Source organism: Somniosus microcephalus, chromosome 28 (genome assembly GCF_052327205.1).
Source record: "Somniosus microcephalus isolate GS21.2 chromosome 28, FLI_Smic_1.0, whole genome shotgun sequence".
In the NCBI taxonomy this organism is placed as follows: domain Eukaryota; kingdom Metazoa; phylum Chordata; class Chondrichthyes; order Squaliformes; family Somniosidae; genus Somniosus; species Somniosus microcephalus.
In genome coordinates this window covers 30,185,557-30,197,586 of record NC_141014.1, presented here as the reverse complement: position 1 = coordinate 30,197,586, position 12,030 = coordinate 30,185,557, and the positions used below count along the sequence as shown (strand labels likewise).

The 12,030-nt window shown below is 51.4% G+C and overlaps 1 protein-coding gene across 2 annotated transcripts in view; it reads right to left on the bottom strand.

Annotated features, from left to right (window-relative positions):
* The window catches only part of LOC147099490 (uncharacterized), a 295,990-nt gene that overhangs the window by 261,481 nt on the left and 22,479 nt on the right, over nt 1–12,030 (bottom strand). For both annotated transcript variants that reach the window (XM_085969670.1, XM_085969671.1), the window contains exons 6-8: nt 11,702–11,721; nt 7,410–7,546; nt 5,959–6,140 (exon numbers count right to left, since the gene is read on the bottom strand). In XM_085969670.1, the coding sequence (XP_085825796.1) occupies nt 5,959–6,140; nt 7,410–7,546; nt 11,702–11,721 (339 nt within the window). The remainder of the gene's footprint in view (nt 1–5,958; nt 6,141–7,409; nt 7,547–11,701; nt 11,722–12,030) is intronic.

Below are 12,030 nucleotides of genomic sequence, written 5' to 3'. Positions count from 1 at the left end.
TGAAGGAGCGAGAGCTGGAGAGACAGTTTGAAGGAGCGAGATCTGGAGAGACAGTTTGAAGGAGCGAGAGCTGGAGAGACAATTTGAAGGAGAGAGCAGTTTGAAGGAGCGAGAGCTGGAGAGAGGACAGTTTGAAGGAGCGAGAGCTGGAGCGGACAGTTTGAAGGAGCGAGAGCTGGAGAGCAGTTTGAAGGAGCGAGAGCTGGAGAGGACAGTTTGAAGGAGCGAGAGCTGGAGAGCAGTTTGAAGGAGCGAGAGCTGGAGAGAGGACAGTTTGAAGGAGCGAGAGCTGGAGCGGACAGTTTGAAGGAGCGAGAGCTGGAGAGCAGTTTGAAGGAGCGAGAGCTGGAGAGGACAGTTTGAAGGAGCGAGAGCTGGAGAGCAGTTTGAAGGAGCGAGAGCTGGAGAGAGGACAGTTTGAAGGAGCGACAGCTGGAGAGACAGTTTGAGGTAGCGAGAGCTGGAGAGGACAGTTTGAAGGAGCGAGAGCTGGAGAGGACAGTTTGAAGGAGGGAGAGCTGGGGAGGACAGTTTGAAGGAGCGAGAGCTGGAGAGACAGTTTGAAGGAGCGAGAGCTGGAGAGACAGTTTGAAGGAGAGAGCAGTTTGAAGGAGCGAGAGCTGGAGAGGACAGTTTGAAGGAGCGAGAGCTGGAGAGACAGTTTGAAGGAGAGAGCAATTTGAAGGAGCGAGAGCTGGAGAGAGGACAGTTTGAAGGAGCGAGAGCTGGAGCGGACAGTTTGAAGGAGCGAGAGCTGGGAGAGAGCAGTTTGAAGGAGCGAGAGCTGGAGCGGTCAGTTTGAAGGAGCGAGAGCTGGAGAGGACAGTTTGAAGGAGCGAGAGCTGGAGAGGACAGTTTGAAGGAGCGAGAGCTGGAGAGAGGACAGTTTGAAGGAGCGAAAGTTGGAGAGACAGTTTGAAGGAGCGAGAGCTGGAGAGGACAGTTTGAAGGAGCGAGAGCTGGAGAGCAGTTTGAAGGAGCGAGAGCTGGAGAGTAGTTTGAAGGAGCGAGAGCTGGAGAGAGGACAGGTTGAAGGAGCGAGAGCTGGAGAGACAGTTTGAAGGAGCGAGAGCTGGAGCGGACAGTTTGAAGCAGCGAGAGCTGGAGCAGACAGTTTGAAGGAGCGAGAGCTGGAGAGAGCAGTTTGAAGGAGCGAGAGCTGGAGAGGACAGTTTGAAGGAGCGAGAGTTGGAGAGGACAGTTTGAAGGAGCGAGAGCTGCAGAGGACAGTTTGAAGGAGCGAGAGCTGGAGAGAGCAGTTTGAAGGAGCGAGAGCTGGAGAGAGCAGTTTGAAGGAGCGAGAGCTGGAGAGAGGACAGTTTGAAGGAGCGAGAGCTGGAGAGGACAGTTTGAAGGAGCGAGAGCTGGAGAGGACAGTTTGAAGGAGCGAGAGCTGGAGGGGACAGTTTGAAGGAGCGAGAGCTGGAGAGAGGACAGTTTGAAGGAGCGAGAGCTGGAGAGGACAGTTTGAAGGAGCGAGAGCTGGAGAGGACAGTTTGAATGAGCGAGAGCTGGAGCGGACAGTTTGAAGGAGCGAGAGCGGGAGAGACAGTTTGAAGGAGCGAGAGCTGGAGAGGACAGTTTGAAGGAGCGAGAGCTGGAGAGAGCAGTTTGAAGGAGCGAGAGCTGGAGAGAGCAGTTTGAAGGAGCGAGAGCTGGAGAGCACAGTTTGAAGGAGCGAGAGCTGGAGAGAGCAGTTTGAAGGAGCGAGAGCTGGAGAGAGGACAGTTTGAAGGAGCGAGAGCTGGAGAGAGGACAGTTTGAAGGAGCGAGAGCTGGAGAGACAGTTTGAAGGAGCGAGAGCTGGAGAGGACAGTTTGAAGGAGCGAGAGCTGGAGAGGACAGTGTGAAGGAGCGAGAGCTGGAGAGAGCAGTTTGAAGGAGCGAGAGCTGGAGAGAGCAGTTTGAAGGAGCGAGAGCTGGAGAGGACAGTTTGAAGGAGCGAGAGCTGCAGAGACAGTTTGAAGGAGCGAGAGCTGGAGAGACAGTTTGAATGAGCGAGAGCTGGAGGGAGGACAGTTTGAAGGAGCGAGAGCTGGAGAGACAGTTTGAAGGAGCGAGAGCTGGAGAGACAGTTTGAAGGAGCGAGAGCTGGAGAGACAGTTTGAAGGAGCGAGAGCTGGAGAGACAGTTTGAAGGAGCGAGAGCTGGAGAGACAGTTTGAAGGAGCGAGAGCTGGAGAGACAGTTTGAAGGAGCGAGAGCTGGAGAGAGGACAGTTTGAAGGAGCGAGCGCTGGAGCGGACAGTTTGAAGGAGCGAGAGCTGGAGAGGACAGTTTGAAGGAGCGAGAGCTGGAGAGGACAGTTTGAAGGAGCGAGAGCTGGAGAGGACAGTTTGAAGGAGCGAGAGCTGGAGAGGACAGTTTGAAGGAGCGAGAGCTGGAGAGAGGACAGTTTGAAGGAGCGAGAGCTGGAGAGGACAGTTTGAAGGAGCGAGAGCTGGAGAGAGGACAGTTTGAAGGAGCGAGAGCTGGACAGAGAACAGTTGAAGGACGAGAGCTGGAGAGGACAGTTTGAAGGAGCGAGAGCTGGAGCGGACAGTTTGAAGGAGCGAGAGCTGGAGAGGACAGTTGAAGGAGCGAGAGCTGGAGAGGACAGTTTGAAGGAGCGAGAGCTGGAGAGAGCAGTTTGAAGGAGCGAGAGCTGGAGAGAGGACAGTTTGAAGGAGCGAGAGCTGGAGAGAGGACAGTTTGAAGGAGCGAGAGCTGGAGAGAGGACAGTTTGAAGGAGCGAGAGCTGGAGAGAGGACAGTTTGAAGGAGCGAGAGCTGGAGAGACAGTTTGAAGGAGCGAGAGCTGGAGAGGACAGTTTGAAGGACCGAGAGCTGGAGAGGACAGTTTGAAGGACCGAGAGCTGGAGAGGACAGTTTGAAGGAGCGAGAGCTGGAGAGGACAGTTTGAAAGAGCGAGAGCTGGAGAGGACAGTTTGAAAGAGCGAGAGCTGGAGAGACAGTTTGAAGGAGCGAGAGCTGGAGGGAGGACAGCTTGAAGGAGCGAGAGCTGGAGAGACAGTTTGAAGGAGCGAGAGCTGAGGAGGACAGTTTGAAGGAGCGAGAGCTGGAGAGGACAGTTTGAAGGAGCGAGAGCTGGAGAGGACAGTTTGAAGGAGCGAGAGCTGGAGAGGACAGTTTGAAGGAGCGAGAGCTGGAGCGGACAGTTTGAAGGAGCGAGAGCTGGAGAGGACAGTTTGAAGGAGCGAGAGCTGGAGAGAGGACAGTTTGAAGGAGCGAGAGCTGGAGAGGACAGTTTGAAGGAGCGAGAGCTGGAGTGGACAATTTGAAGAAGCGAGAGCTGGAGAGAGGACAGTTTGAAGGAGCGAGAGCTGGAGAGAGGACAGTTTGAAGGAGCGAGAGCTGGAGAGAGGACAGTTTGAAGGAGCGAGAGCTGGAGAGAGCAGTTTCAAGGAGCGAGAGCTGGAGAGACAGTTTGAAGGAGCGAGAGCTGGAGAGGACAGTTTGAGGTAGCGAGAGCTGGAGAGGACAGTTTGAAGGAGCGAGAGCTGGAGAGGACAGTTTGAAGGAGCGAGAGCCGAAGAGACAGTTTGAAGGAGCGAGAGCTGGAGAGGACAGTTTGAAGGAGCGAGAGCCGAAGAGACAGTTTGAAGGAGCGAGAGCTGGAGAGACAGTTTGAAGGAGCGAGAGCTGAGAGACAGTTTGAAGGAGAGAGCAGTTTGAAGGAGCGAGAGCTGGAGAGGACAGTTGAAGGAGCGAGAGCTGGAGAGACAGTTTGAAGGAGAGAGCAGTTTGAAGGAGCGAGAGCTGGAGAGAGGACAGTTTGAAGGAGCGAGAGTTGGAGAGACAGTTTGAAGGAGCGAGAGCTGGGAGAGAGCAGTTTGAAGGAGCGAGAGCTGGAGAGGACAGTTTGAAGGAGCGAGAGCTGGAGAGACAGTTTGAAGGAGCGAGAGCTGGAGAGACAGTTTGAAGGAGCGAGAGCTGGAGAGACAGTTTGAAGGAGTGAGAGCTGGAGAGCAGTTTGAAGGAGCGAGAGCTGGAGAGGACAGTTTGAAGGAGCGAGAGCTGGAGAGCAGTTTGAAGGAGCGAGAGCTGGAGAGCAGTTTGAAGGAGCGAGAGCTGGAGAGAGGACAGGTTGAAGGAGCGAGAGCTGGAGAGACAGTTTGAAGGAGCGAGAGCTGGAGCGGACAGTTTGAAGCAGCGAGAGCTGGAGCAGACAGTTTGAAGGAGCGAGAGCTGGAGAGACAGTTTGAAGGAGCGAGAGCTGGAGAGAGCAGTTTGAAGGAGCGAGAGCTGGAGAGGACAGTTTGAAGGAGCGAGAGCTGGAGAGAGCAGTTTGAAGGAGCGAGAGCTGGAGAGAGCAGTTTGAAGGAGCGAGAGCTGGAGAGAGGACAGTTTGAAGGAGCGAGAGCTGGAGAGGACAGTTTGAAGGAGCGAGAGCTGGAGAGAGGACAGTTTGAAGGAGCGAGAGCTGGAGAGACAGTTTGAAGGAGCGAGAGCTGGAGAGGACAGTTTGAAGGAGCGAGAGCTGGAGAGGACAGTTTGAAGGAGCGAGAGCTGGAGAGGACAGTTTGAAGGAGCGAGAGCTGGAGAGAGCAGTTTGAAGGAGCGAGAGCTGGAGAGGACAGTTTGAAGGAGCGACAGCTGGAGAGAGCAGTATGAAGGAGCGAGAGCTGGAGAGAGGACAGTTTGAAGGAGCGAGAGCCGAAGAGACAGTTTGAAGGAGCGAGAGCTGGAGATGACAGTTTGAAGGAGCGAGAGCTGGAGAGACAGTTTGAAGGAGCAAGAGCTGGAGAGAGGACAGTTTGAAGGAGCGAGAGCTGGAGAGAGGACAATTTGAAGGAGCGAGAGCTGGAGAGGACAGTTTGAAGGAGCGAGAGCTGGAGAGGACAGTTTGAAGGAGCGAGAGCTGGAGAGCAGTTTGAAGGAGCGAGAGCTGGAGAGAGGACAGTTTGAAGGAGCGAGAGCTGGAGAGCAGTTTGAAGGACTGAGAGCTGGAGAGGGACCCAGTTACCAGGACGCCAAGTGGACAGCCAGGGGTAATGTGCAGGCCAGGTGTGTGGAGGAGATACGCAGGCTATTAGAATCACCAGCGCCATGGAGAGGACATTAAAGAGTCGCTGTCGGTGCAGTAGATGGCGTCCGTACCACGGCGGCTGAAGACTGTCGGGCAGGAGTGCGGGGAAGGCGGAGCGAGGCGAGAGCGGACCCAATTGTGATGGCGCCGATGAAGATGGCTGCCGTCCTTGCGGGCTCCGTGCGTACCAGGCAGCTAAGTGTCCTTTGCTGCTTGGTGCACTCGGCTCGTTAAGAGAAAAGCATTTCACTGATTGGATTTCACTTGTTGTATTTGGTTATGTGACAAATAAAATTGAAATTGAAAATTGAAATACTGTGTCCAGTTCTGGCCACCAAGAGACCAAGGAGACATTCAAACGTTGGAGCGAGCGTGCAAAGGTGAGCAACAGGGCAGATTTCTAGTCTGAGTTATGAAGAAACGTGAGTTTCGCAGCCTTGAGGAGAGGCCAATGTCAAGTTGATCTGATGGAGGCTATACAAGATTGTAAACAGTATGGAAAATATAAAGCCAGAACATTTCATTAAATTAAACTGTGAGAGTAGGACAAGTGAGGGGTGGTGGGGGGGGGGGGGGGGGGTGGGGGCACAGATTGAAAATTGTAAAAGGCAAATTTACGACTCAGTGTGAGAAATGGCCTTCCAGGAAGAGTAGTGGAGGCAAAAGCCCTGGAAACATTTGGATGTTGCAAGATCATTCTGGGTGGATGAGCTAAGATGAGCCAAATGATCTTCCGCATCCGTAATTATCTTGCGAACCGTTATGATTTCAACTCGCTGGCCAATTTTAATGTGCTCAACTATTGCTGAAAGAAGATTCACAATTCAGAGAACCTTTTTGAATGTTGCATTACCTAACAGCAGAGCCATAATCCAGATATCCTGACCCTCCCGATAATAGAAGCATAAACTTCTCCTGTGATGGTACTCACTTTGCCACAACGGCCTTTCAGGGGTTTTCTGGTACAAATCAACACGCGCTGCCTTGGGCCATCTCCCTTTGCCTTTCTCTTTCATACGACTCAAGCGACCGTCGGTCTCTCTCAGTCCGTACTTACAGAGTGCGTCCGTCTCAACGTTACGCTTCTTCATTCTGAAGGCGCCTTCTCCTCGCCTGGAAAAAGAAAAAAAGACTTGCATTTCGATAACGATTGCAAAATACTGCGGATGCTGGAAATCCAAAATAACAACAGAAAATGCTGGAAAAACTCAGCAGGCCAGGCAACATCCGTGGAGAGAGAAATAGAGTCAACGTTTCAGGTCGAAACCCTTCGTCAGGACTGAGAAAGAAAACACAGGAAATGAAACAGATTAAAAGGCCAGGCTGGGGGCTGGGAAATGGGGGTGAGAGAACAAAAGAGAAGTGAAGAGACATTAAGAGGTATTCAAAACGAGTCTCTTTACTAGTCCTACCACCATCTCGTCTGGTTTTGAATACCTCTTAATGTCTCTTCACTTCTCTTTTGTTCTTTCACCCCCATTTCCCAGCCCCCAAACTGGCCTTTTAATCTGTTTCATTTCCTGTGTTTTTTCAGTCCTGACGAAGGGTTTCGACCTGAAACGTTAACTCTGTTTCTCTCTCCACGGATGTTGCCTGGCCTGCTGAGTTTTCCCAGCATTTTCTGTTGTTATTTTGCATTTCTATAGCGCCTTTCACGACCACCAGATGTCCCAAAGCGCTTTACAACCAATGAAGTATTTTTTGAAGTGCAGTCACTGTTGCAATGTAGGAAACGCGCAGCCAATTTGCACACAGCAAGCTCCCACAAATTATCTGTGATGATTACCAAATAATCTGTTTTAGTGATATTGAGGGACAAATATTGGCCAGGACACCGGGGATAACTCCCCTGCTCTTCTTTGAAATAGTGTAATGGGATCTTTTACGTCCACCTGAGCGCGCAGACGGGGCCTCAGTTTAACGTCTCATCCAAATGACGGCACCTCCGACAGTGCAGCGCTCCCTCAGCACTGCACTGGAGTGTCGGCTTAGATTTTTGTGCTCAAGTCTCTGGAGTGGGGACTTGAACCCACAACCTTCTGACTCACAAGGAGAGGGTGCGGCCCACTGAGCCACAGCTGACACAGAAAGAGTAAAGGTCAACACTTAAAAAAAAAAAATAATAAATGGGTCTTCATTACTGGATTTCTGGTCATACACTACTTCCAAGCCCAGCCACATTTCTACATCTTCTCACGAAGGTGTCGATTGTCGCCGGTGTATAGTTCAATGGGTGCTGGCAAAGCCCTTCGATATAATGCTAAACGCCAGCCTAAAATGTACTTGATGTCAAAAGCCATTGCGATCGTAGCGTTCAACTTAAAGTTACTAACACCGGATGATAAGGTCTGGGGGAAGCCCAGGGTTATTTTAACCCCTCACCTTTCACATGTGTAACATTCGCACAGCTCGTTATTTTCACCAAAAAAACTGTCACCGTAGTAGCAGGTGATCTCATCTCCGGGCTCAATGTCTCGAAGTACTTTGACACACGCCCGGTCGCCTTCAGTTGGAACAAACTGTGTAAGAAAAGGAGAAATACGAGACGGATGTGAAACACAAAGCGGCAGGCCGGTTGTGCAATGCTCTGACGGGCCGGTACCCCGTGTTACAGTACTGTTGCTCGCAGCTTCATGCTCTGTGCCGTGAGTTTCCACTCTAAGCTGTGCTATCTCTGGTAATCCCTCCCTAAACCTCTCCGCCTCGCTACCCCTTTTAAGATGCTCCATAAAACCTGTAATCTTCCCCAGCCTTACATCCGCACCACCCCACCCAGAGATCTCTACGCTCCGCTAATTCTACCCTCTTGAGCATCCCTGATGTTCCACCATTGGTGCTGTGCCTTCAGCTGCCACGGCCCTAAGCTCTGGAATTCCCCCCCCCAAACATCTCCGTCTCCCTACCACTCTCCCCTCCTTTAAGACGCTCCTTAAAACCTCTCTCTTTGACCAAGCTTTTGGTCATCTCCCCTAATATCTCCTGATGCGGCTCGGTGTCAGATTTTGTCTGATTTACGCTCCTGTGAAGCGCCTATGTTAAAGGCGCTATGTAAACGCAAGTTGTTGCTGTCATGAGAAAGTGTGAAAGGTCGAGCAGCTTCCCCACAGGGAGGGAAGGGTAAATGGAGGGCTACTTTAACCCACCTCGTGCTTCCACAGCTGCTTTAGCAGAGGCCGGGTAGGAGGTCACCCACCTGCCCTCCAGCCTGGCCACCTACTCGGTTTTACACCAGTCTGGTTTCGGGGCTGGCCGCTCACTGAACAGCAGAGGCCTGTAACTTTTGCTCCAAGTCTAACAGACAAATACAGCGGTGGATTGATGCATATTGGCAAAATTAATTCGCTTTCTATTCAATGTTCCCGATAATTTTTTTTTTTGGTGCCCGGCCCATTAAAATTTTCACGCATGCACGTTTTTTCCCCACTTAAAAGCCAGTGAGCGGCCTATGCGGGATCTCCAGACCGCCGCGCAGCCGCACGGGAACGTTGTTTCTAACCATATCACCCCACTACAATCCCCATCTCCATAGCACGACGACTGGTCAATACGTCTGTAATCTCCCAACCTTTGGCCGGAACCAGCCGCCGTGTCTACTTTTGGACTCGGCAAATAGTGGCAGTCCGACTGCCCTCTGAGCCAATGATGTCCGATTAGGTTCCAGTCTCAAGAAAGTGAACAGGGAGATTTTAAAAAATACATTTAAGGGAACTGCTGACTGACAATTAAAAATCTGAATTATGAGCAAAGGCACTGTCTGGTGTAATACTGAGCCATATGGAGCAGGACAGTTTCAGCGATTGGTCCCTATCCTGTATTAAGTTAGCGCCTCTCACTCAGGGAGGCAGATGGGGCACTTTAATTAGACACAGCACCTTTGCTGCCCGTGTCCTAACTCGCACCAAGTCCCGTTCACCCATCACCCCCAGTGTTCGCTGACCTACATTGGCTCCCGGTTAAGCAACGCCTCGATTTTAAAATTCTCAATCTTGTTTTCAAATCCCTCCATGGCCTCGCCTCCTCCCTATCTACCAACCTGCCCCCGCCACACAGTACTGCCCCCCCGATTATCAAAATCCACGACAAGACCTTGGACAACGGGGACCACTTTCCATACCTCGGGAGCCTACTGTCAACAAGGGCAGACGTCGACGATGAAGTCCAACACCGTCTTCAGTGTGCCAGTACAGCCTTCGGTCGCCTGAGGAAGAGAGTGTTTGAAGACCAGGACCTCAAACCCGGCAATAAGCTTATGGTCTACAGAGCAGCAGTGATAACTGCCCTGCTGTATGCCTCAGAGACATAGACTATGTACAGCAGGCACCTCAAAGCACTGGAGAGGTACCACCAATGCTGCCTCTGCAAGATCCTGCAAATCCATTAGCAGGATAAGTGCACCAACGTCAGTGTTCTTGCTCAGGCCAACATCCCCAGCATCGAAGCTTTGACAACGCTCAATCAGCTCCGATGGACGGGTCACACTGTCCGCATGCCCGATACGAGACTCCCAAAACAAGCGCTCTACTCGGAGCTCTGGCATGGCAAGAGAGCCCCAGGTGGGCAGAGGAAACGCTTCAAGGACACCCTCAAAGCCTCCTTGAAAAAGTGCAACATCCCCACCGTCACCTGGGAGTCCCTGGCCCAAGACCGCACAAAGTGGATGAGAAGCATCCGGGAAGGCGCCGAACACCTCGAGTCTCTTCGCCGGGAGCAAGCGGAAGCCAAGCGCAGGCAGCGCACGTCAACCCAAGCACCCCACCCACCCGCCCCTTCAACCACCATATGCCCCACCTGTGACAGAGACTGTAGGTCCTGCATTGGACTCATCAGTCACTTGCGAACTCATTTTTAATGTGGAAGCCAGTCATCCTCAGTTCCGAGGGACTGCCTAAGAAGATCTCTGTAATCTCCTCCAGCCCGACAACGCCGAGATCAAGGAGTATGGGGAGAAAGCAGGGACCGGGTACTGAATTTGGATGATCAGCCATGATCGCATTGAATGGCGGAGCAGGCTCGAGGGGCCGAATGGCCTACTCCTGCTCCTATCTTCTATGTTTCTATGAGATCTCTGTGCTCCTCTAATTCTGGCTTCTTGAGCATCCCCAACATCAATCGATCCACCATTGGCAGCCGTGCCTTCAGCTGCCATGGCCCTAAGCTCTGGGATTCCCTCCCTAAACCTCACTGCCTATACCTTTCTCTCATCCTTTAAGACGCTCCTTAAAACCCATCTCTTTAACCAAGCTTTTGGTCATCTGCCCTAATATCTCCTTATGTGGCTCGGTATCAAGCTTTGTTTGATAACGCTCCTGTGAAGCACCTTGGGACATTTTACGACGTTAAAGGCGCTATATAAATACAATGTTGTTGTATGTGGGGGTGGGGTAGCGCTCCTAATTACAAGCGCATGTGTATGAATATCAAGCGAGCAAAGAAAAGCTTTTCACATCTTCGGGTCGTGCCAAAACAGTCGATGAATTACTTTTGAAGTGAAGTCCCTGTTTCTTTGCAGCCAAACATGGCAGCCAATTTCCCAAGCAAGTTCCCAAAAAACACCAAGTGAGGTGAATGACTAGTTACTCGGTTTTGGGAGTGCTGCATGAAGAAAGAATGTTGGCCAGGAGCAATGTTCCCCGTCATTTTATTTCGGGGGAGGGGGACCACGTGGCCCCCGTTGACAGGTGAACTTTAACATTGCAAAAGTGGGCTGCAATTTTTTTGAACTGCTTTTATGTCCACTTGAACAGGCAGACAGAGGCATCTGTCCAAACAGCTCATCCAAAAAAAAAAAACAGCAACTCCAACAATGCAGCACTCCCCGAGTCTTCTCTTAGGCAGTCCCTCGGAACCGAGGATGACTTGCTTCCACATTAAAAATGAGTTCTCAGGTGACTGATGAGTCCAATGCGGGACCTACAGTCTCTGTCACAGGTGGGGCAGATGGTGGTTGAAGGGGTGGGTGGGTGGGGTGCTTGGGTTGACGTGCGCTCCTTGTGCTTGGCTTCCGCTTGCTCCCAGCGAAGAGACTCGAGATGTTCGGCGCCTTCCCGGATGCTTCTCCTCCACTTTGTGCGGTCTTGGGCCAGGGATTCCCAGGTGTCGGTGGGGATGTTGCACTTTTTCAAGGAGGCTTTGAGGGGTGCCCTTGAAGCGTTTCCTCTGCCCACCTGGGGCTCTCTTGCCGTGTCGGAGCTCCGAGTAGAGCGCTTGTTTTGGGAGTCTCGTATCGGGCATGCGGACGATGTGACCCGTCCATCGGAGCTGATCGAGCGTGGTCAAAGCTTCGATGCTGGGGATGTTGGCCTGAGCGAGAACACTGACGTTGGTGCGCCTATCCTGCCAATGGATTTGCAGGATCTTGCGGAGGCAGCGTTGGTGGTACCTCTCTAGTGCTTTGAGGTACGGCACTGAGATATCAGCCTAGATTCTGTGCTCGGGTGTGCTGTAGAATTAAACTCCGAATCTGCTGATTCAGAGCCGAGCTGACACTCCAACGTGAGTTGGCAACTTTGTGGGGGGAGGGGTGAAACGAGTAACATTTTTAAATGTTATGAATTTGGGAATAGTTTTGATTGTGGCACCGAAAGTCACAGGACAATCCCCTGGTTCAACTTGAGGCAGCTGCTCCTACAATATTAAAACCAGCTGAGAGAACATGAAAATGGTCGATCTCTTACCTTACAGTTCGGTCTGCAGTCTTCGGGGCACAAGGGAGGTAAGAGGAAAAACTATTATTACAATTAACTTTAATCAAACATGCACCTTTCAAAAAAAAATACAAACTTTTGAGGCACAATATCTTCAGGAATATCTGGCTTGCAAATAATACATCTCTGTTGACCCTGATGACACAGGCACTGTAATGTCTGCTTCGAATGATAACAGCAACAGAACCAAGTTCATGTTAATACAGTAAATCTTGATTTGGAACAGCTTTGACCGCAAAATCCATTGTTCGTTTATAGGCTTTTTGATATTAATGAGATGGAAGATGAATAGCCTAAAG